This window comes from Martes martes, assembly GCF_963455335.1.
Source record: "Martes martes genome assembly, chromosome: 6".
NCBI classification, from domain to species: domain Eukaryota; kingdom Metazoa; phylum Chordata; class Mammalia; order Carnivora; family Mustelidae; genus Martes; species Martes martes.
Genome location: NC_137893.1, coordinates 98038374 through 98061604, shown reverse-complemented (window position 1 = coordinate 98061604; position 23231 = coordinate 98038374). Strand labels below are relative to the sequence as shown.

Sequence of the window (23231 nt, the reverse complement as noted above, 5' to 3'; positions counted from 1 at the left end):
TGGTTGCCGATTTCATCGTGCCTCCTTGTTAATACCTACCTTTATGCTTTCAGCTTTTCACAGCATACTCCTATGTACAATAAATATGTACAAATGAAACTCATCACTTCATGAATTACACACAAGATGCCATGGGAAATTCACTTCCCATTCTTTGGATCCTCAAAAGAATTTTGTAGGGACACAATTTACTGAAGGTGCATTGCCGAATCCGTAAGTGTGAACTCAAGAGCATGTTTGGAATCATCTGCCCATCCTGCCCCTTCAGAGGCCTTAAGGATTTGAGCTCCTGCCAGCCTTCCTGCTAATAAAATCTGCTGTTAGAGTCTCCCATGTGGAAGCAGCTTTCCAGCTCGAATCTCTTGACTCGTTCAGCCTACTTGCCTCCACTCCAGCTTCCTCCACGTCCTTCCGGGCGACCCAGAAGTCTTACAGGATGTCCACCTGCCTCCTGGGGCCTTCAGGAGCCTCTCCTACATGGGAGTGCCTGGCGAACACATCGGCTCCTCCCTGGCCTAGCCGGCATCACCGCCAAGGTCAAGGCCCGGTACCAGGGGGTCACCGGCTGCAGCTGCAGCCGGGCCCAAGCTGAGAACGTGTACTTGATCCAGTACAGGGAGCTGCAGACCCTGGCTGGGAATCACGCTGATGCTCCCCAAAAGCTGGAAAACAGAGAGTTCCGAGATGAACTTCAGCCTCGGTCAACTCCAGGATGAGATGGAGGGCCTCCAAGGCCAGAGGGCTTCCCTAGAGGCCACCACAGCAACGTAGGGGGCCAGGTTAGGGAGGTGGAGTGCATTAAAGAGATACTCCAGGGCCCTGGCCTTGGCTACCGTCTGCGCTCCTTCTAGTCCAGCTTTGGCTCTGGTGGGGGCTCCAGCTCCTTCCGCAGCGCCAGTTCCTTCAAGGCCATGCTTGGTGAAGAAGATCAAGACCCGTCATGAGAGGCTGGTGTCCGAGTCGTCCGATGTCCTGTTCAAGGGAAGCCGCTATGGTGCCTCCCAATCTCCCCTATCCGGTGCCTGCCATAGAGCCTTTGGGGGAAGGAGCTGTGCAGGGGAGCATTGGGAACAGGAAACCCACCTGAGGCCCATCCCCAGTCCTCAGCTGACCCTTGGGGAGAGTCTATTGCCCTGGGTACCCCTCTTGCCCTTGCCTCCAACTAAAAGCCCATTCAAGTGCCTTTTCTAAAATAAAGCCTCAGGGCTCCAGCTGGCTCAAGTCAGTAGAGCATTTGACTCTTGACCTTGGGGTTATAAATTGGAACCCCAGGCTGGGTGTAGAGATTACTTTAAAAATAAAATCAAAATAAAATAAAATAAAATCTAAATAAAATAAAATAAAGCTTCACCTAGTTCAAGTCAGTATAGCATGCAACTCTTGATCTCAGGGTTGTAAGCTGGAGCCCAAGCTGGGTGTAGAGATTACTTAAAATCTAAATAAACAAAACCTCAGTGGATTCAGCCAAAAACAAATCCACAAAAATAAAACTCTGCTGTTGGGGAGTGACATCACCAAGATGGCAGCATAGGTTGCTCCTGACTTCATGACCTCTCATGGGAACAACCAGTGACCAGAAAATGCAGCTGAGGCCGAAGCACGCCCTGCCCCAAGGAGACCAAGAGCTTCTGCATTAGAAAGGTAGGAAGTGACTACTGTTGACTGCACTGGCCCTCCCCCAAGACAGCCTAGCGCCACACAGAGAGGTCTCCCCTGAGCCTCTTGACCCTCCAGTGGGAAGAGAGAACCCCAGGGGGACAACTGGACTCCCCTGAGCATTGTAGGCCACTTTGGAGGAACCCCTCCCTGATCTCACACCAGGGGAATCTGCAGCTGTCGGGAATCTGTGATGGAGAAGTGGGGAGAGACTTGTAACAACTGGCACACTGCTCTCAGCAGACCGAATTCATGCTTGCAGTGCCCAAGGGGTAATCCCGACCAGCAGTTTTGCTCATCTGCAGAACCAAGTCAGAGCGCACTCTGACCAGGGAACGTGGTGGGGTGCAAATCCGTCTGTTTCAGATCCTCAGGCGTGGAGTTTTGTTGGGCCTAGAGCTCAGTTTGCCCATGCCCAGGCAAGGAGCTGAGTCACAGCCCTATCTGCTGGGGAGTGTCTCCCAGCCCCATCTGACCGGAAGGGCCAGCGACAACTCCTGGAAGCTGTGTGACCCAGCAGCACTCAAGCTAAGAGGCTGAGCGGAGCTGATCACCCAGAGGGCAAAGCCAGTATGGGGTGCAGTGTTCCCATGCTGTGCCCAGGCAGGGGTTTGATCCACAGCCAAGGCTGAGGGTAGCTCCTGGCTCCGCCCAACCTGAGAGCTTGTTGAGAAAATTGAAAGTACCCTGGAGCAACCCAGCCCCCTTCCCAGCAGGCAAGGGAGCTGAGACCGGGCCACGATTGCTGTAGAGAGTGTCTCCTGGCCCCGTCTGATCAGAGAGGCTGGCAAAACACCCAGCAGTACTCCAGCCTAGCAACAGGCAGAGCCTACAGTCTGCAGAGCAAAGCCAGTGGCCCTGTTTGGGGTGTGGGTGGACTTGAATTAAGAAAATCAATGAAGAGCTGTACCAGCTTGAGAGCTGCTTCTCCTGCTGTGTCCAGGCAGGGAATCTGATTCATAGCCATGCCCATCACTGGAGACAGACTTCAGTGTGTGCAGCCAGGGAACCTAAGCAGAGCATGCAGGAAGCTCTGTAGCCCATTCCACCGGGCCACATACAGTGACGCTGGAACACAGCACAGCCCATGGCTTTCCCATCTGCAGAGAAAAACAATGGCTTCACCTGACCACAAAATGCAGTGCACACTCTAGCCTGATTTGGACCCCCAAACAACAAGATATATAAGACTTGGGTTCTGTCCTGCTACCCTAAGGCAAGGAAGTTAATTCATAGCCTCATCTATTACTGAAATAGTTCTCAGTCCTGCCCATCTAGCAAGCCTGTAGAGCCCATCCTACAGCCTCACTTGGGCAGGGAACCAAGAGCCAGCTGTCCTGTCCAGCTGTTCTCATCCAGTGACACACTCTCCCATCCCCATCCTCAGAACGTGAACAGCTGCCTCACCCAAAAATAGACCATAATAGTAGGCCTCTTCTATTCAAAGACATTACCAGCAGACATACCCAAAAACCCCAACTGGGCTGACTGGTGAAGAACTATCTTTCCCAAAGTAAATCCATAAAGTCTGAGAGAGGAGCCCCATTACTCAAATACACAGATACCAAGTAAGGATACATGGATCACAAAAAAAAAATCAAGTAAATATGACACCACCAAAGGAAACTAATAAAGGTCCAAGAACTTACCCCAAAGAAATGGAAATCTATGAACTGTCAGATGAAGAATTCAGAATAATCCTCTTAAGAAACTTTGGTGAAGGTCGCCTGGGTGGCTCAGTCAGCTAAGGCTCTGGCTTCAGCTCAGGTCATGACCCCAGGGTCCTGGGATGGAGTCCCAGATTGGTCTCCTTGCTAAGCAGGGAGTCTGCTTCTCCCTCTGCCTACTGCTCCCCCTGGTGTGATCACTCTCTCTGACAAATAAATAAAATCTAAAAAGAAAAAAAAAAGAAGAAGAAAGAAAGTTTAGTGAACTGCAAGAAAACAGAAAAATAAATGAAATTAGGAACACAATGCATGAAAAATTGAGAAATTTAACAAGGCAATAGCAACCATAAAAACAAAACAAACCTACCCAAAACCCCACCAAACCCTAGAAATTCTAGGAGTTGAAAACTACAATAATTGAACTGGAGAATTCAATAATTTCAAAAGGAGATTCAACCATGCCGAAGAATGAGCAACCTGAATATTACCCCATCAGAGGAGCAAAAAGCAAAAAGGATGAAAAAGAGTGAAGAAAGCCTATGGGAATTATGGAACACAATGAATTATGGGACACAATATGAAGCGATATTCATATCATAAGAATTCCAGAAAGAGAAGAGGAAGAAAAAGGGACAGGAAGTATATTAAAGCAACAATGGCTGGAAACTTCCCAAAGCTGGGGAGGGAAATGGACGTCCAGATCCATGAGCCCCAAAAGACGCCAAATAGGTTGAACCCAAATAGGGCTTCACTATGACACATTATTATATTAATAATTAAATTATATTACTTTTTATTATAATTAAATTGTCAAAAGTCAAAGAAAGAATGTTAAGAGCAGCAAGAGAAAGGAGAGATTTTATAAATAAAATACCTGATATGTTAGATAACAATAAATGTTATGGGAAATAGACAAGAAGGGTCGAAAAGGGAATGTGTGTATGTGTTTGGGGGGAGATTCTTTCTCTTCCTTTCCCCTGCTCTCTGTGATATGATTACTAAATCTGTTACCTTCCACTTCCGTAATATTTCACCTTTCCTTAACCATCATCTTCAAATTCATGGTGCTACTTTAATGCACATGGCTATTTAATAGGTCTGTCTCTCTCCTTCCCACTGTGCCAATTCATTCATTCATTCTCTACACTCCTGCCACAGAAAACTACTGAAATTAAAATCTCTGTTATTTGCTGCAATTGTTCAGCACCACAGATTTCTCAAGGCAGGTACTCTCAAGAGCCCTTCATGGAGGAAACAATAATCAACAACATCGATAGTCTGAAAAATAGCAGAAGCTGCCTCTAAAAGCAAGAAATAGTTTTAAATAAATATTTTAAATTTATTTTTAAATTATTTAAAATTAAATTTTAATTAATAGTTTAATAATGCCTTTTGAAGGCATGTATTTTAAACTTTGAGATCCACGTGAATTCTGCATTCTACTCTATAATATAGCCTCGATGGCTTTACTCTATTTTTTAAAGTTTTAAATTATTTACCAGCCAAAGTATTTTTTTAGGTCCACTGACACCTCCACCCCAATGCCCCCCTTCCCCTCCAGGAAGGTGCTCTGTTTAGCCCCTCACTTAGAGTGCCTCTTTTTAAAGTGTATGAGATGAAGGGAAAGTTTAAGGTGATCATGGAGTCAAAGAAAAAAGGGGGGGGAGGAAGCAATATGTATATGATCTATATACAAAATGAGACATTATAAGTTCTATTAATACATAGTGTATAACTGTTGTGAGTTGTACTTGCTATTTACCAAGAGTTTTAAAAATAGTTCAAGACTTTATTCTCAAAAGAAAGGCAGACTGCCACGTGCAGCGCCTCATTTGGATGTGTCTGGAGTCTTGGAAGCTTGACTACCCTACGTTCTCCTACAAATGGACCTTGAGAGCTTGTTTGGAGGTTCTAGCAGGGGAGCGCAGCTACTCGTATACCCTTGACCGAAGAACGGTCCTCTCCTCTATCGGGGAAGGTCGTCCTCTTCGACCGAGCGCGCAGCTTCGGGAGGGACGCACATGGAGCGGTGAGGGAGGAAGGGGACACCCGCCTAGCCAGCCAGATCAGCCGAATCAACCCTGGCGATCAATGGGGTGACAGATGTCGCAGCCAGATCGCCCTCACATCCGAGGAAACAACCTCTCGCACTAGATATATAAACCCTAAAAGCACTTTTACTTTTAGCATAGGCCGAGTTTTCTAAAAACATATCGGATCTCTAACAGGTCTTTTCTAACTAAAGTTGTAAAGTTGTAACACTTTAAGGCCATTTTGTGTCTCAAAAAACTAAAATTTGTTTTGAAACAGGCTTGAATTTGGGCTGTTTTCATAGTATCCAGAATGCCTTGCAGATGGGTGGGGCATGCTAAACATTACGGTCCCTATTGGTGAAACTTCCCGGAGCCTCGCCCACCCGACCGCCTTCTGGCGGCCAACCCGTCCCGCCTCGCTGCAGACCGCTCGCCGAGCGCTTTGTGCAGCTCCGTGTGCTCCGAGCGGACTTCAGGTCTGTCTCCCTCCTGCCGCCCCTCTCTCCTCGCCGCGTTTCTCCTCCCCTCCGCTCCTCGGCCCCAAGCCTCCTACTCTATCGTCCGTCGCAACTCTCCCCAGCTCCCCATTCAGACTTTCTCGTCTCCCTCCCTCCGTTCCCTTTAGCGCTTCCGCCCCCATCTGGGCAGACGTGGGCTCCTTGGCTGGGGCTGGGGTCATTCTTGGCTCCGAGTGCGTGTTATTTTTATTAACCCGCTCTGCGGAGTCTGAATCCACGGGTTTCAGTGGACGACTAGCGCGGATCCTCCCGAAGCCCCGGTGTAGCGTGGGCTGAGCGGGGACCGGAGTAGCCCAGGACTCTGGTTTCGGGTGGCCGAGCCCGTGGCCTGGGCGCATTCCGAAGGTGGGAGGCGCAGCTCCCAGCTGGGGCGGGGGATATGCGGGACCCAGGGCGGGGTGGGGAGAAGCTACCGCAGGCTGGGTGAGGGACGCGCATTTTGCAGACAATAGTATCGCTCGGCCGGTCCACCTCCCCGTTGCTGTGATGACCAAATAAGATGTTGCCTGTGAGAGCGTGAATTCTTGCAAGGGTTCCGAAGGGTGCACACTTCCCCGCGGCCCCCCGCGTCTTGCCTCTCCAGCCCGAATCTGGAAAATTTTAAATTTTCAAGGTCAAAGTATATGATGTTCTGAATCTATGAAGTACCTTACTGCTGACACAAATGTCTTTATAACCAATGCCCCCCAGCTTCCCAAGATCCAGAATAAGGAATCATAAGTAGACACGGTATGAAAACCAAGGTGGTTGTTTCTTTTAATATTTGGAAATGGTGGTAGGTTTTTATGGAGTGAGGGAAAACGCAGTCATTTAAAAAAAAAAAAAAAGCGCAAAACCCCACCAAAAACCGATTTCCTGTGCGAAAATCCTGAATATTCATTCAGGCCGTGAGCGCAGAATTGAAGACAGGACACAAGACTGCTCGTTTAGGAGGAGCTGCGCATTTGTTTTTTGTTTTGTTTTGTTTTTGTTTGTTTTTGGTTTTTTCCAGAAAGCCTGAAAGGCCATCATGGCAGCGAAGCCCAAACTCCACTATCCTAATGGAAGAGGCCGAATGGAATCCGTAAGATGGGTTTTAGCTGCCGCCGGAGTCGAGGTACCCTATATGCTGTTTCTTCACAGATTTGTCGTACAACTTTGAGACTTTTGAGGAAAACATCAATGGCGGAGTCCTGTTCTCACTCTCTCCCCCCTAACACAGACAGGCTTGGTTGAGTCAGAAGACGCCCTCCTTGCCAGGGTTATTTTTCTTTAAAAATGGAATGTGGTCGATGGAATTTTATTTTACTTTAGACTTTTATGTAATCATTAGCTTCTGATCTGCCACCAGGAAGAATTTATTAATAAGGAGGAAAGGAATGAACCTGAAATTTGCCGGTGATGACTTTTGTTAGTTAACACAATCTGTAGGTAAATTTCCTCTTCACTTAAATGGCTTCTAACCGGTAACCTTCTTGTCTGTCTGCCTCTGGTGTAGGCTTTGACCCACAGTGTTTTTATCTTTCTTTTTGTTCTCTTAGCTGCTTATTTATGGAAATGTTCCAGTTGGTACACAGGTTGAGAAAACATTGCCACACATTTCCCGTCATCCAGTTTCAATAGTCATTTTGCTTTAAAACGCTGCTCTGCTCTCCTCCGTCTCCTCCATTTGATTTTGTGGGACTATTTTAAAGCAAAATCCAAGCATCATATCCTTTCATCTGTGATGAGTGTTCCAGTTTTTATCTGTAAAAGATGAGGATTTTAAAATGCAACCACAATACCGCAATCGCACCCAACAAAATTAACAATTCCTTATTAATATCTAAAGAGCCTGATTGTCTCAAACAGGTCTTTTTATAGTAAGTTTATTCCAGCCTGGATCTAAATCACACCCACACATTGCATTTGGTTATGTTTCTTTCAGTATTTTTAAAATCTATAACAGTTTCCTCTGCATTTTTTAAAAATAAACTTTATATATATTTGGGAATAATTTTAAATATATAGTGAGGTTGTAAAGACAGTGCATGTAATGGCGACTGAGTCTTCCCTAATGATATCATCTTACGTAATCATGTCAAAACTAAGAAATTGACATTGGTGCCCAACTACGCTGCAGACTATTTGAATTTAATGAGTTTTTCCAATCATGTCCTTTACTGTTGTTGGATCCAACATTATACTCAGTCACTATGTTTCCTTAAGTCTCTCTCAATATCACAGTTCCTCAGTCTTTCTTTTATTTCATGATGTTGACAGTTTTGAAAACTACTGATCAGAATTTTTGTAGAACTCCCTGGTTTGGGTTTGTTTGTTTTCTCATGATTGTACCGGGGTTTGGGACTTGAGGGAAGACTAGCACAGAAGTCAAGTGCCCTTCTCGTTGCATCATATTAGGGGTGATATTTTTTTTTTTTTTTTATATTAGGGGTGATATTAACATGAGTTATCCCTGGTGCTGTTAACCTTGGTCACTTGGCTAAGGTCATGTCTGCCAGGTTTCTTCATTGTAAAGGGATTATTTTCCCCTTTATTATTTCCAAACAAGTCATTAAGTTCAGCTCACACTCAAAAGGACAGGCATTAAACCCCACCTCCTGGAGGGGGAGGCATCTGCATTGAAAATTCTTACATAAGAGAGATTTTTTTTTTCTCCTCCATTCATCTAGTCAAGCATTTCTTTATATCAGTACGTACGTAAGTATATAGCATTTATTTTATGCTTCATATTATAATCCAATAATGCTTTCTTGCTCAAATCATCCCATTTTGGCCATTGACTGTTTCGGGTTAGCTCCACGGCTCCGTGCTCCCTTAATCTTTTCTTTCCCTTCAGCTCTCTCTTACGTTCTGGCACTTCAGGACGCTCCAGGCTTTTCTTGTGTCTTCCTTGCCCTGGCCCTAGAATCTGGTATTTCTCCAAGGAATCCTGGTCCCTTTTACCGGCAAGTGGTTTTAGCAACCAAGAGCTGAGTGCTAAGTGTCTGTATTTGTTTTTGTGCCATTTCTTTGTGGAAGAAACTGTCCTATAGAATTTCCCCCATTCTGGATTTGGCTGCCTTACCCTCATTTTAACATACTCTTCTCTTTATCTCCTGTTAACTGGTAGTTGAACCCAGAGCTGTGATCATGTCTCACTTTTTCTCTCTAAACCTTTTTTTTTTTTTTTCATTTTTTGCCTGCCAGACTCCATCATAGGGATACTGTAAACATGTGTTTATTACACAGCATCAAGGGATGCCTGATGTCTGTCTCCCTTTCAGAAGAGCTGGGCTTGATCACCATGTTCCAGAGATGTCTGCCTGATCCACACATTGCAAAATTTCCTCCATTACCTTCTCAACTAGTGGTTTTAGCATCTATTTTTCATCACCATTGTTAGGGATTACAAAATGGTGATTTTTCTGTTTCTATGAGTGTATCTGAATTTATTAACTGTGTTTCTCTTACAAAGAGTAATTTTTTAAAATATTTTAGTTATTTATTTGACAGAGATCACAAGCAGGCAGAGAGGCAGGCAGAGAGAGAGGAGGAAGCAGGCTCCCTGCCGAGCAGAGAGCCTGATATGGGGCTCCATCCCAGGACCCTGGGATCATGACCCGAGCCAAAGGCAGAGGCTTTAACCCACTGAGCCACCCAGGTGCCCCACAAAGAGTAATTATTTTTTAAAAGATTTTATTTATTTATTTTATAGACAGAGATCACAAGTAGGCAGAGAGGTAGGCAGAGAGAGGAGGAAGCAGGCCTCTTGCTGAGCAGAAAGCTCGATGTGGGACTTGATCCCAGGACCCTGGATCACGACCCCAGCAGAAGGCAGAGGCTTTAACCTACTGAGCCTCCCAGGTGCCCCCAAAGAGCAATTTTTAATTCCCTTGAAGTACAGTTCATACGGGAAAGATTAGGTAAATGCTTGATGTAGTCTCTTCATCAATTTTCAGAATACTTGGTTGTTACCCTAGCAACCTCCAAAGATGGCAAATGAGGGTTGTTGGGTTTGAGCCTTTGTGTTTTGTTTGGTTGGTTTGGGTTTTGATTTCTTTGCATATCTTTTTATTTATTTATTTATTTATTTATTTATTTGTCAGAGCAAGAGAGAGAGCACAAGTAGGCAGAGTGGCAGGCAGAGAAAGAGAGAGAAGCAGTCTGCCCGCTGAGCAGGGAGCCCAGCGCTCCCTGCTTGATCCTAGGATCCTGGGATCATGACCTGAGCCGAAGGCAGCGGTTAATCGACTGAGCCACCCAGGCATCCCTTTGTGTATCATTCTAACTCACTGTACAGTGTGTTAAAATTTGCTAAATCAGTTAATATCATTTTTTTTAAAGATTTTATTTATTTATTTGACAGAGAGAGACACAGTGAGAGAGAGAACACAAGCAGGGGATGTGGGAGAGGGGGAAGCAGGCTCCCTGCTGAGCAGAGAGCCCAATGTGGGGCTCGATCCGAGGACCCCGGGACCATGACCTGAGCCGAAGGCAGACGCTTAACGACTGAGCCACTCAGGCGCCCCAGTTAATATCATTTTTATGTATGAATTCTGACTTCTGACTTTTCTTGATAAGTCTGAAGATCTGATGGTACTAGGCCCTGGTTTTCAGAGGGCAGTAATTGCTAAATCTGAGTAAGGAAGGACTGCCACTATAGATGGACCTTTCGAGTTGATCACGCTCCCCATCATTTCCCTGTTGTCTCAGGATAGATTTTCTAGTTGTGTTAAGGGGTGAGTGAAAAAATTCTTGGTTCCATGTCCTGAACCTGGTTGGCTTATTGATGTCACCTGTCTTTCCCCTGTGTGTTTCTGAGTTTGAAGTTCTGGCTTATTTAAGAGGTTTGCAATGGGTGTCTTACTTGTGCATTTAATATAATCCTTTGCCAAATCCTCTCTTTCCAACCTTCATTCTCCCCTATTCCTCCTACTCCCCTGTGTATGTATCAAGATTCTTGGTGACAGCAATAGAAAAACCAACCCTCAGTAAGTTAAAAAAAAAAAAAAAACCCAACAAAAAACAAAACATGGGTCCCATGGGTCCCTAGACCAGTCACAGCGGGCAGACAGGTGAGGTAGAGTATTGGCCCAGCGGGTCCCAAGCCCACCCTTCCGACCCGTGTGGAGGGAACTAGATTAGCCTCCCTTACTAGGGGCCGGCCACATGGTTTATAGAAGCCATTCCCCAAAGATAATACTGGTGACGAGACCTCCATCCAAAAAGCACATGTTTAGTTAAGCACACAGATCTGAACAGTTGTGGAGGACATGCTGGCAGCCCACTGGGTAAGTTCATGGTTCCCAGTGTCACAGCGCTGGGTTGAGCCAGTCATGTAAAGCACACACACCTGAGTCACTCGGTAACCAAAACCTGCTGAAAGGCAGTCCGCCTGATTCGGACAGTCGGCATCCTCGCTCTCAGTTAGTGGCTTTGGATCCGTAGATGTTGCTCTTTGCTCCCTGCTAAGTGTTGCTTCATTGCTGCTTGGGGCTTTAATTACCTGAAGACCGCCCAGAAACCCAGTCCAATCCCCCTGGGTAAGAGGGAGAGTAACACATATAAAAGAAGACTCAAGTGCTACAAACTCCTCATTCAGGGCTTCTGGGCCATTCATGTAAAACTGACAGTGTGGATAAGGGAGTGGTAAGCAGGAGAGCAGGTCTGCAGAATATCCCACTGGGAAGGGTACCCTGGTTAGGGAGCAAAGGCCACTGATTGTGTAGATAGAAATCGAGACACCGTGTCTGTCCTTGAAGCCTCACATAATACTTGAGTCACCAAGCTCCCTCCAAGGTCTGTCTTGTGATATTTTTCTTCCCTCTCCCACCCTCTCATCTACCTGCACTTCCATGCTGGCTTCTTACTGAACAGAAGCCAGAATCAGAACCCTTTAGAAAGATGGGCTTTAAGAAATGTGCGTTTCTAGCCTCAACTGTGAATCTCCGAAGAGTGGGCTTGAGTTCTCTCTCACACACACACACATACACACACAGATGCACACATGTCAACGTACACATGCACACACACACTTTCCTATATGCTTTAAATGATCGTGGTTATAAAAGTTTGCAAGGTGTAGTATGGAGGGATTACCACCTGCACTACGTCTGGCTGTTGCACAAGTGCCCTGAACATTTTTTTTTTTTTAAGATTTTATTATTTATTGGAGAGGAAGAGGGAGAAGGAGGCCCTCCACGGAGCAGGGAGCCCGATGCGGGATTCAGTCCCAGAACCCCGAAATCATGACCCAAGCGGAAGGCAGGTGCTCTGGTGCCCTGCCCTGAACATTCTTGCCCAGAGGTTGGTGCTCAGGGGGCACCAGATGGTGTTCCTACCAAACCCCTCTCACACCACGAGCATCCCGGCGAGTAGCAGAAGCCATACCTACACCCCATTATCTGGGTTCAACTCCCCTGTCAGGTGGTTGAGCCAGAAGAGGGGAGGATTGCTGATTTGTGCTAATCAGCTCTGCCCCTCCCTAGGACAATTCGGGGGAGAAACACGGGGACAGACATGGGTGGGGAGTTGTCTGGGGACTTGGTGAGAGGAGGTCTCCCCTTCCGGACATGAAGCACATTACTGCATTAGAACACTTTTTTTTTTTTTTAAGATTTTATTTATTTATTTGACAGACAGAGATTACAAGTAGGCAGAGAGGCAGGCAGAGAGAGGAGGAAGCAGGCTCCCCGTGGAGCAGAGAGCCCGATGTGGGGCCTGATCCCAGGACCCTGGGATCATGACCCGAGCCAAAGGCAGAAGCTTTAAACCACTGAGCCACCCAGGCGCCCTAGAACACTTTTTTTTAAATGTCCAAGAAGAGGAACATGCTTCCACCATTTCTTTTCCCCCCAGCTTTTTAATTTGAAAACTTTCAAACCTATAGAAAAGTTATAATAGGATAATGGACACCTTTGAACTCAGTTCACTAATTGTTAACATTTTGCTACATTTGCCTTCTCCCCCCTGCACCCCACCCCCGCCCCCTGGCTTGCTTTTTTTTTTTTTTATCAACCATGTGAAGGAAGTTGTAGACGTCAACATGTATTTTCCTCCTAAGAAAAAGTAATTGTGCTAATAACCACAGTATCATTGTCACAACTAATAAAATTAATACTAATTTTGTAATAACAGTATATGATCCATATTAAAAAGTTCCATACTGTCCCCCAGATGTCTATATTCCTGTTATCTGTGTAGCAGTTTTAACCGTCACTCCCCTTCCCTGCCCCCAATATCCAGGACCTAGTCAGGATTCAGGTGTTTGGTTATTTTGTCTCTTTAGTCTGTTTTCATCTAGAATAGTATCTACTTTTTATTCCTTTTTTCCTCCCATACTCTTAACTGAGAAGAAGTATGTAAAGAAGAAACTGACTCTTTTGGATGAACTTGGAAACCAAATACCATAAAGAAGAATTATCTGAGGAGGCGTGCCTGTCTAAAGTTGAAATCTCTTTTATTTTATTTGTTTTGGCTTTTTTTTTTCTTTTTCTTTTCTTTTCTTTTCTTTTTTTTTTTTTTTTAAGCAGAGAGACACAGCGAGAAAGGGAACACAAGCAAGGGGAGTGGGAGAGGGAAAAGCAGGCTTCTCACTGAGCAGGGAGCCCGATGCGGGGCTCGATCCCAGGACCTCGGGATCATGACCTGAGCCAAAGACAGATGCTTAACGAGATGAGTCACCCAGGCGCCCTGAAATCTCTTTTAAATAAAGATTTGTCCTTGGATGATGTAGCTCAAACTTTCAGTCAGGAAGTGAATGGAAGTCTAGAAAAGGAGAGCCAGATAAGTGGTGAAGAGGGCAGAGTGGGAATGACAGAGGCAAATCCCTCAAACCTGTTGTTTTCAAACCTTGCACACCCAGGAGAGGCTTAAACACAAAATAAATTGTTGTTTAAAGATTTTATTTATTTGAGAGAGAGAGCATGAGCAGAGGGGAGACTCAGAGGGAGAGGGAGAAGCAGACTCCCCACTGAGCAGGGAGCCCAACATGGGGCTCATCCCAGGACCCTGGGATCATGACCCAAGCTGAATGCAGACGTTAACCTACTGAGCCACCCAGGTGCCCCTGAAACAAGTTTTCTGTAGGGTTGAAAGAGTCTCAGCCGTATTTGTTACAGAGTGCCCCACATTCTGCACATGCCTGATTTTCACCTTGCATTTAGATCTGGGTCACGGTGTTACTGTGCCCTTCTCATTGGGTCACAGCATGAAGCACCCAACATATCCGTGTCCCCCAGTGGGGAGCTAAGTTTGATCACTTGGTTAGATAGATGGTGAGATCTCCAGATCCTTCCACCACAAGGCTACATTTTTCCTTTCTCATAATTAGCTTGTGAGATGAGACTTCAAGGTTGTTTGAATATTCTCCGCCTTTATAACTCAGTGATTTCAGCATCCTTCTTGATCCTTATCAGAATCAGTTGTAGATTACAGGTTGGTGGTATCCTAATTTTATCATTGGTTAGCACTAATTCTTCCGTAAAAAAGAGCTTTCCCTTCCACTTTTTTGAGTATCATCACGTAAGGACACGGATTTTTTGTTGTTGTTATTGGTATGTGTAATGGTCCCTAAGTGACATTACTCTTCTGATGCTTGGATTGTCCCAGGCTTGGCTAGGGACTCCCCCTCAAGCAGGGTCCTGCATGCCTTTGCCGTATCTTACCGGTCTTTGAGCTCGTCTTTGCTTTCTAATCTACCAGCAACAACCTTTTCTCCAAGGAGCCCTGGTTGCTTTTAGTGGGAAACCAAGATGTGGGTGCTAAGTGTGCTCCTTCTCTCTGCTTCTGAGACAGTTTGACTTGGTATTTTCAGTCCTGATCCTATAATGACCTATGCCTTCTTGGGGTGGGGGGCGGGTATCTTTTTTTTTTTTTTTTTAATTTAGTTTGATGAAGAATTCTTAGAAACAAAAGAACAGTTGCAGAAGTTGCAGGATGGTGAGTATGGAAATGAAACAACTGTTGGTAATACTGATTTTTCCTCCAGGTGTTCTTTTTAAAAGATTTATTTTTAGAGCATGTGCATGTGTGCATGCAAGTGGGGGAGGGGAGGGACAGAGAGGGAGGGAGAGAGAGAATCCTAAAGCTGACTCCTTGAGCTGAGCATGATATGATGCCCAATTTGGGGCTCGACCTCACAACCCTGAGATCAGGACTGAGCCAAAATCAAGAGTTGGACACTCAACCGACTGAACCGCCCAGGCGCCCCAATAATGATTTTAAGAACTGATTTTTATGTGGAAGGGCAGAGATGCTGACAAGAACGTTCAGAGCAGCATCCTAAAACCAAGGGGGAGAAAGAACTGAAATTGTCAGTAAATCACTTGTATCAGTAATTCCCTGAGAGCTGAAGGGAATGAACTGTTAGGTAAACAGCTCTTCTCCATCCCTTTTTCCTCTTCCTGCCCTCCTCTGACTGCTCCCTCCCCTCTTTTTTGCTCTCCTTCATCCCTTCCCTCATTTTCATATTCCATACCTCACTTCTTCCAAATTGTCTGGGGCACCGGTGTTTGCTTGAAGTATACAGCCAGAAGTCCCCATTTACACTGGGCCGCCTTTCTGTGGTGCATAGCAGACAGAAATGAATTCAGTGAAAGCCCCCCCTTAAACTCCTGGTCAGCCCCACTCCCACCGTGCGTGCCCAGGCTCTATAAGGAATACCCAGCAACTGTAAGTAGCCTCCCTCCCAATCATCAGCAGGGTGTCTCGGCCCAACTAAAGGCTCCCTGGCGAGGGACCAGCTGCAGTGGCAGCCTTCATATGTAACACTGGCCTGATGTCCCCCAGACCCTCAGGTACCGTCCCAGTCCTTGAGCCCCTTGAAGACTGGGCTAGATCCTGTATTTGCCTCTCTGCAAATATAAACAACAAACCTTGATACAGGTTTGTTGGAGAAAGCAATAGCCTGCTGTCGATCACTGATAGTGAACTTGGTTGTACGTGGTCTGTGGCTGGGGCGTACACGAGTGCCAGCTGGTGACTTTGGTTTTATGCTCAGATTTTCTAAAGCTGTGCCATCAGTAGAACATTCTACAGCGGTGGAAACATCCTGTTCTCAGTCCAGTGTAGTAGTTGCTAGCCACGTGTGTCTACTCAGCGCTTGAAATGTGTCAAACATGCTTAAGGAATGGAATTCTAAATTTTTCAGAATTTTGATTACATGTAGGTTTCGCTAGACACCTGCACCTGCTGGCAGCCGTGTTGGCCAAGGCAGCTCTGCAGAAATATCTTCACTGCATTCCCCCCTGCCCCTTGCCCCAGTGGGTAAGTATTTCCCCCTGCAGTGAAAAATGAAAAAGGAAGGTTTAGAACAGTGCTGGTTTTCAGGCTTCTTTGAGGGTTCAGTGTGCTCCCCTGAATGAAGTTGAGGTTATCTGGGAGTTTCACACGGGTCCCTTTTCATGCGGTTGGGCGTGGTTAGGGGCACGGGGACAGGGAAGAGATCAGTATTAACTCCAGGTCTCCATTCTTAGGTAACCACCTGCTGTTCCAACAAGTGCCAATGGTTGAAATTGATGGAATGAAGTTGGTGCAGACCCGAAGCATCCTTCACTACATAGCGGATAAGCACCACCTCTTCGGCAAGGACCTCAAGGAGAGAACCCTGTACTGTGTCCCATCTGAAGTGTCCTCGCTTGTCACTGATACCTTAGCTGATTAGCGGTCTCTACAGCACGACCGTCTCCTTTGTGCCTTGTATCGTTAGTGTAAATGGGGAAGAATCAGTACAGAGGGTCTGGGTAAAATGAAAGAGAAGAATTGAGTTCAGAGGCTGGATCCTCTCTCTGGGGCGTGATTGTTTCAGGTTTCAGCATCGTTCAATGCTTCGATACTGCTTTTAACTTTCCTCGAAAATTTATTATCACAAAGCGTGAAGAACGGGAAGCTGCTATGCCATTATTCAAGGCCAGGGATACTGTGCCTTGATTATAATTTCGGTTATATATTTTTAAACTCAAAGCCTGGTCCTTGTACCTCCTAAGATGTGTGATCTAGGGTGAGGTGCTGGGTTCCACAGTCCCACCGTGTGTCCCGTGCAGTGTACAAATAGCACATACCTGATGACGTCATCGGAGTCCATGAAATACTGGGTGTAGAGCATTTAGCACACCAAGAAGTCCATAAATGATACCCGTTATTTTTATCAATCTGAAATTCCACCCACACCGAGCATGGGTACTGGAGTAAGGGTAGGGGGTTAGGGGCCCGGGAGGGGGAATGTCATGATTCTTGTGCTTACTGATTTGTGACGGGTTTTTCTGAATTAAACTAGAATTGACTTTGCATCTTTGCTCTTGGAGGCAGATAGAGATGAATGCTTCTGAGTTGCCAGAATCTTAAGAGGAAAAGCACTCTGAATTTTTAGTCGTGGAAGCCGATGAGTTCAAAGAAGGGGAAACTGAGGAAACTTCCATTTTGTTTTGTTTTAAGGATTGACATGTACGTGGAGGGAACACTAGATCTGCTGGAACTGATTATCATGCATCCTTTTCTAAAACCAGATGACCAACAAAAGGAAGTGGTTAACATGGCCCAGAAGGCTATAATTAGATACTTTCCTGTGTTTGAAAAGGTAGGTGGCAGAGAAGCCTGTGAGCACAGCCTCACCAGATGACCAAGGGAGGTGACGGTAGCCGTCAGCACAAAGCAGGGATGTTTTGAAGCCCCTCAGATGTTCCTTGGGCCATGTTATTCTAGAAGCCTGGGGAAAATACGGGTTCACCCCATGTTTGCGTTACTGTCCTTACATTCACCATGAGCCCACCCTGTGGGAGATACAGAAGAGCAGAAACTACCTAATTCCTTCCTTCCTTTCATCCCACAAACCTTTGTGGAACAGCCATTGTGTGTCAGACATCCTACCTGATGGTTCGATGTGATGAGAAGGCCATTATTGTTTTGTTTCTCTTCCCTTAGCTCTTTTTGTTTCCTGTTTTGTTATTTTCCTCGTCTTATTAATATATCTGCTTTTCTGAGCCTCAGAGTCTTTTTCTCCATGGAGAGGAATGGTTTTCAATGTTTCTGTTAAAAAAAGACGTATAAAATTAGGGAATTGGTAGATCTCCTCTGGCCATCTTTGTGGATCTAGATTTAAGAAGGAGAGGTATTTTCTGGGTCTTTCCGTCACTTGGTGTAATGGTCTCTTGCCCACAGGCCCTTGGTGAATGTAAAATATGATAATATAGAAATGTGGGTGTGATGAGGGAGGAGCATGTGGCTTGATGAGGTTGCAGACAAAGTTGGGGCTCCTCCCAACACATTAGCTACAAACTGTTATCCCTTTGACACATAGTGGAATGGAATCCCAGGCAGCTTGAGGGACACTCCTGAGGTGGGGAGCCAGAATTGGACAGGCTTCAGACTACAATTCTGGATTCATTGTGCTCTCCCAGTCCGGCTTCAGTAGCTATATTTGACTGAGAGTTGTGGAAAGCCCCTGTCAGACACCACACACACACACACACACACACACACACACACCCCTCACAGACACTCTCACACACACACGCACCTCACACACATACACACATACACACCTCACAGACGCACTCACTCATGGGCATCCAAGAGTTCACTACAAAGAAGATCCTCACTTTCCTAGCACTATTCCTTGCTTCTCCCCCATTATCATCTATCCCTATGAATCACTGAACCTACGTGCTCTCAAAACGGGTGTCAAGATGAGCTCTGGAAGATAGGAAAGGAAGCCTACTTTTTAAATAGTCATGTCTAGTTAATGACTGAGTCCTGATGTTTACAGAAACACAGAGCTGCCAAGTGACATGAGACTCCTTGAAGGGAACCTGTTGCTTACATCACATCCCCCAGCCTCCTGAATTTGTCACCTCTAATTCATTTCTGTAGATACATTTATGGAATGGGTGTATCCTTTTAAAGCTCTGGATGCTAAATCCAGAATTAATATTTTCTTCCCCTTCAGTGTTCATTCTGATACAAAGCAGATATTTTATGGTAGTTCTGTTTCTTTACCCTGTGTGCATTTTCTTTCGGTCTGATATAGGGAGCCACCTCTTAGTTGATATTATTTATAAAATACTCAGATACTGCACTGATTCCACAGTTTCATCAGTTTCTCCATGTAAAGTATTGTAAGCAATGCAAAACATTTGTATCCTGTAGGTTTTAAGAGATCATGGGCAAAGGTTTCTCGTTGGTAACCAGCTGAGCCTTGCAGATGTGATTCTACTACAAACCATTCTGGCTCTAGAAGAGAAAATCCCCAATATCCTGTCTGCGTTTCCTCATCTCCAGGTAAATAAAACCACATTTTAGAACATTGGCTCAAAACTCTTGGGCCTTTCTTCAACGTCTGTTGATTGGTTGGCTGGGGTATGTTTGTACTTTTTTAGATTCTAGTTCATGAAATGGAAGTACAGACTTGAAACGGTTTTTCTAGTCTCCAGATCTTTAGAGCTAAAAGATCATGTACCTGTGCAAGGATTTTAGCTTAGTTTTGTTTCATAACTACGGTCTTGAAACAAACTCCATACACAGTTTGCCAGTGAGGCTTGCCTTAGCGGTAATTGCAGGGATGAGGGATTCTTCCTCTGTCTGTGCTGTATATATACAGACAGGAGAGCTTGAGGGTCAGTACCAAAAACAGTCTTATCATCAGGGTGTGGCTCCAAGTCTCAGAAATAATGTGCTCTTCAATTGGAAACATTCCAGCCTGAGTTCTGAGAGTTGATCAGTGACATGCAAAGAGTTCCCACCATTCCCCTTCCCAGAAATTCCAAGGAGAGACTTGCATGTGGCTCTGCTTATTTCTCAGTATTCTGCTAAGATTGATCATAGAACTTCAAAGAAGCAAAAGGCTTTATTTTTTTGTTTGTTTTTTTAAAGATTTTATTTATTTATTTGTCAGAGAGAGTGAGCATGTATACACACAAGCAAGGGGAATGGCAGGTAGAGGAAAAAGTAGGCTCCTTGCTAAGGAGGGGACTGTAGTCATTGACTATATTCCCTGTGCTGTACATTTCATTCTTAGGATTTATTCATTCCATAATTGGAAGCCTGTACCTCCCACTTCCACCCATTTTGCCCATCCCCCTACTCTCCTATCTGGCAACCATCAGTTTGTTCTCTGTATTTATGTGTCTGTTCCTGTTTGTTTTGTTTTTTAAATTCCACATATAAATGAAATCATGATACTTGTCTTCCTCTGACTTATTTCACTGAGTATCATACCTCTACGTGCATCCATGTTGTCACAAGTGGCAAAATTTCATTCTTTTTTATGGCCAAGTAATGTTCCTCTGTGTATGTGTGTGTGTGTGTGTGTGTGTGTACACCACATCTTCCTTATCCATTCGTCTGTGGTTGGACACTTAGGTTGCTTCCATAATTTGGCTGTTGTAAATTAGACCACAATAAACATAAGGGTTCATATATCTTTTCAAATTAGTGTTTTCATTTTCTCTGGGTAAATACCCAGCGATGGAATTACTAGATTGTATAATATTTCTATTTTTAATTTTTTGAGGAACTGCCATACCGTTTTCCACAGTGGCTGCACCTAAATACAGTTTTTCTTTTATTTATTTTTTATTTTTATTTTTCTAAATACAGTTTTAATTAAAGGACTTCAGAATCTAATGCCAGATCTGAATTGAATTAAAGGGTCATTCATTCCTACATTGATTAAAGGGTATTTAAAAAAGTCAGAATTCACAAAAATTTTATTAGACATGACAAATAATGAACCTTGGGTAAATTTTGAAATGATAAATCCTATAGAACAAGCTTCTAAATATTGGTACAGTATTGATAAAAGAGAAATTTGTCATTTCAATAGCTTTGACATAATTATTAGCTTTTGTCAGTATTAGCAATATATATATATGTATGTTTGTGTATCTTTGTGTGCATGCTTAAGGCTGTGCTTTGTACATTATAGACATTTAATAAATAGTAGTTTTTTGAATAAATGACCTCTTTGAAAAATTTAACTAGAATAATTATATTTGATGGATATACACGTCTTCCTATGGTTGAAAAATATTACTAGATCAAACAGACTTCTGTCTCAATTTCTGAGAATTGGTAAGATTTGACACTGAATGGACAATGTGATTTCCCTAAGTATGGTTTACATAAACATCTGGTGTCTGGTGTCTGAGCCCTAAGCCATTAAAAAATGCAACTGGCTATCTCCCACACATAGCCAGAAAGAGGATTCATTTGCTAATAGGGGTAAAAAAGTACAAGGAAGCTGAATTTTAAAAAGGAAAGTGTGCTATATGATGACCTTTTAAAGTACTTTTATTTAAATGGCTCATGCATTTTCTCTGAGTAGATCAATATATTTAAGGTACTGATTTTTCCTTCCTTTTTTCTCTTAAGCAACTATCATAATCCTAATCTAAGCATCTTTAAAAATTTTTTTTAATCTCTGAAAAAAATTCACATGTTGATCTGAACTGTGTGGTTTGCGTACATAAAGCCTGGTCTAGATCCAGCCATTGTGGACAGAAATCGTCAGCAGTCCACACCAAGAGATCAGATCCCAAGCAGATGCTGGATTACATTTCCGGTTGGGTTCCTGTAACAGATACTTCTTGAACAGATTTTTTCATGGACCATTTTACACAACTGTGTTTTCACAGTTACCTTTGCTTTCACATTACCTTTGCTGTTAACCTCGAACTGTTGTGTTTTCCTTTTACAGGAGTTCACGGTGAAAATAAGTAATATCCCTACAATTAAGAAATTTCTGGAACCTGGCAGCAAGAAGAAGCCTCCTCCCGATGACATCTACGTGAGAACCGTCTACAACATCTTTATGCCATAAAACATCACGTACATCTGTGAGTGAGAGCTAGCGCCTAGAGATTTCTGTGTCCACTGCCCTGATCCCAGCTCTGTCACGGTGCTATGTATAACCTTTCCTTAGTTGGGTCTTTCATGCTGAGATCTTTTCTAGAAACATTCATTGACCTTTTGTTTTGTCCGGTGAATAATTGTTAACACCACTTTTTCCTGAAAGCCTTTTCAGAGAGGCTGGCATTTCGGTTAGATCTGATGTGGTGACTCATTTCCTGACAACTAGGCTGGGCAGGACCTTGTGTTCTCCCTTGAGCTTCTTTCCCTCTTCTTCTTATCCCTTTCTAAAAGCCCTCCAGTCTCTTCCTGATTTTTGGTGTTTAATGACAACAGAATATCTAGTGAATAATTCTTCTCAGCTATAATAAATCTGTGGTAGTAATGAAGGCAATCAATATTAGCCAAAATAAAGAATTTACAAATCACTGCCCTGTTGCCAGAATTTTTTTTTGATTAATTTTTTTGTAATCTGTAACATATTCCCATGGTTCAGAAATCAAGAGGGCATAAGAGGGTATAGAGTTGGAAGTGGTCTTTTGGGCCCTGCCCCCCAGCTGCACGGTTCTGCTCCCCACAGAACATAGTTATTGTTCGTATATCCCTCCAGTTGTATTTGATGCACGCATAAGAAAATTATATATTACTTTTTTAAAAAAAGATTTTTATTTATTTATTTGGCAGAGAGAGAGAGAGAGACAGGGAGAGAAAGAAAACAAGCAGGGGAAGCAGGAGAGGGAGAAGCAGGCTCCCCACTGAGCAGGGAGCCCAATGCAGGGCTCGATGCCAGGACCCTGGGATCGTGACCTGAGCCAAAGGCAGACGCTTAACAACTGAGCCACCCAGGCGCCCTTGTTTATGTATTACTTATATCTTCTTACTACCTAAATGGCTATTCATAGGCTGCTAATTTTTTGCATTTCAGAACTAAAGTACAGTTTCTTAACATTGCTTTGAACATGTATTGATTTAGGTCTTAAATATTAATTGAGCATTTCCTATGTGCCAGGCAGGGTACCAGGAGGCAGAACCCTAGAACAGAGCCCCTGCTTTAGAACAGTTCAGCACACAGTAGGTGAGAGAGATGTGTACCCAGCCGGAGTAATTTTGGAAAAGGAAGAATTGCTGCTTTTCGCATCTCTGGTATTTCAGGAAAATAAAAAAGCCAAGGAGAAGCCAGTGTTTGATGAGAATCTCAGAGAGGGCACACTCATTCCTCCCTGCAGGAGGGAATTTTGGCCAGAGGTGAAAAGCCAACACCAGTCTCGAAGCGCTCCTTGACGCCTGTCCCGATCAATGCAAGTACCTCAGTATTTTATTGGAGAAGAAGCAAGGGCAGGCATCCAGGTGGTTGTTTGTGTTCCCACGTTCACAGTGAGGGCTTCTGTCATCACCATGGTACTTAAAATTGTGGGACAAGCCATGACTGAGGGCAGGTGCAGTGCCAAGCAAGCCTGAGGAGCAGTGATGGCCCAGGCTGCTGCTTCTGAGGCAGAGGCCCAGGCTCCCGCCAGGCTCCTGAGAGCCCAAGCCAATAAGAAGAAAATGGGGGC

General features: G+C 44.4%; 1 protein-coding gene across 1 annotated transcript; it reads left to right on the top strand.

The window, feature by feature from the left end:
• Positions 1-5744: 5744 nt before the first annotated feature.
• LOC308344509 (glutathione S-transferase A4) lies at positions 5745-22106 on the top strand. Its single transcript, XM_080806080.1, has 7 exons — positions 5745-5832; positions 6866-6970; positions 14724-14775; positions 16311-16443; positions 17269-17410; positions 18979-19110; positions 21527-22106. The coding sequence occupies exons 2-7, from the start codon at positions 6884-6886 to the stop codon at positions 21647-21649; spliced, it is 669 nt and encodes a 222-aa protein (XP_080662206.1). The 5' UTR covers positions 5745-5832; positions 6866-6883; the 3' UTR covers positions 21650-22106.
• Positions 22107-23231: the final 1125 nt, after the last annotated feature.

What these genes read in the sequence shown, in the direction of transcription:
- LOC308344509 (XM_080806080.1), top strand. Translation starts at nt 6,884, where the DNA reads ATGGCAGCGAAGCCCAAACTCCACTATCCTAATGGAAGAGGCCGAATG. An exon ending in GTTGCAGAAGTTGCAGGATG is followed by an intron (nt 14,776 to 16,310) that starts GTGAGTATGGAA and finishes CTCCATTCTTAG; the next exon opens with GTAACCACCTGCTGTTCCAA. An exon ending in ACTTTCCTGTGTTTGAAAAG is followed by an intron (nt 17,411 to 18,978) that starts GTAGGTGGCAGA and finishes TGTATCCTGTAG; the next exon opens with GTTTTAAGAGATCATGGGCA.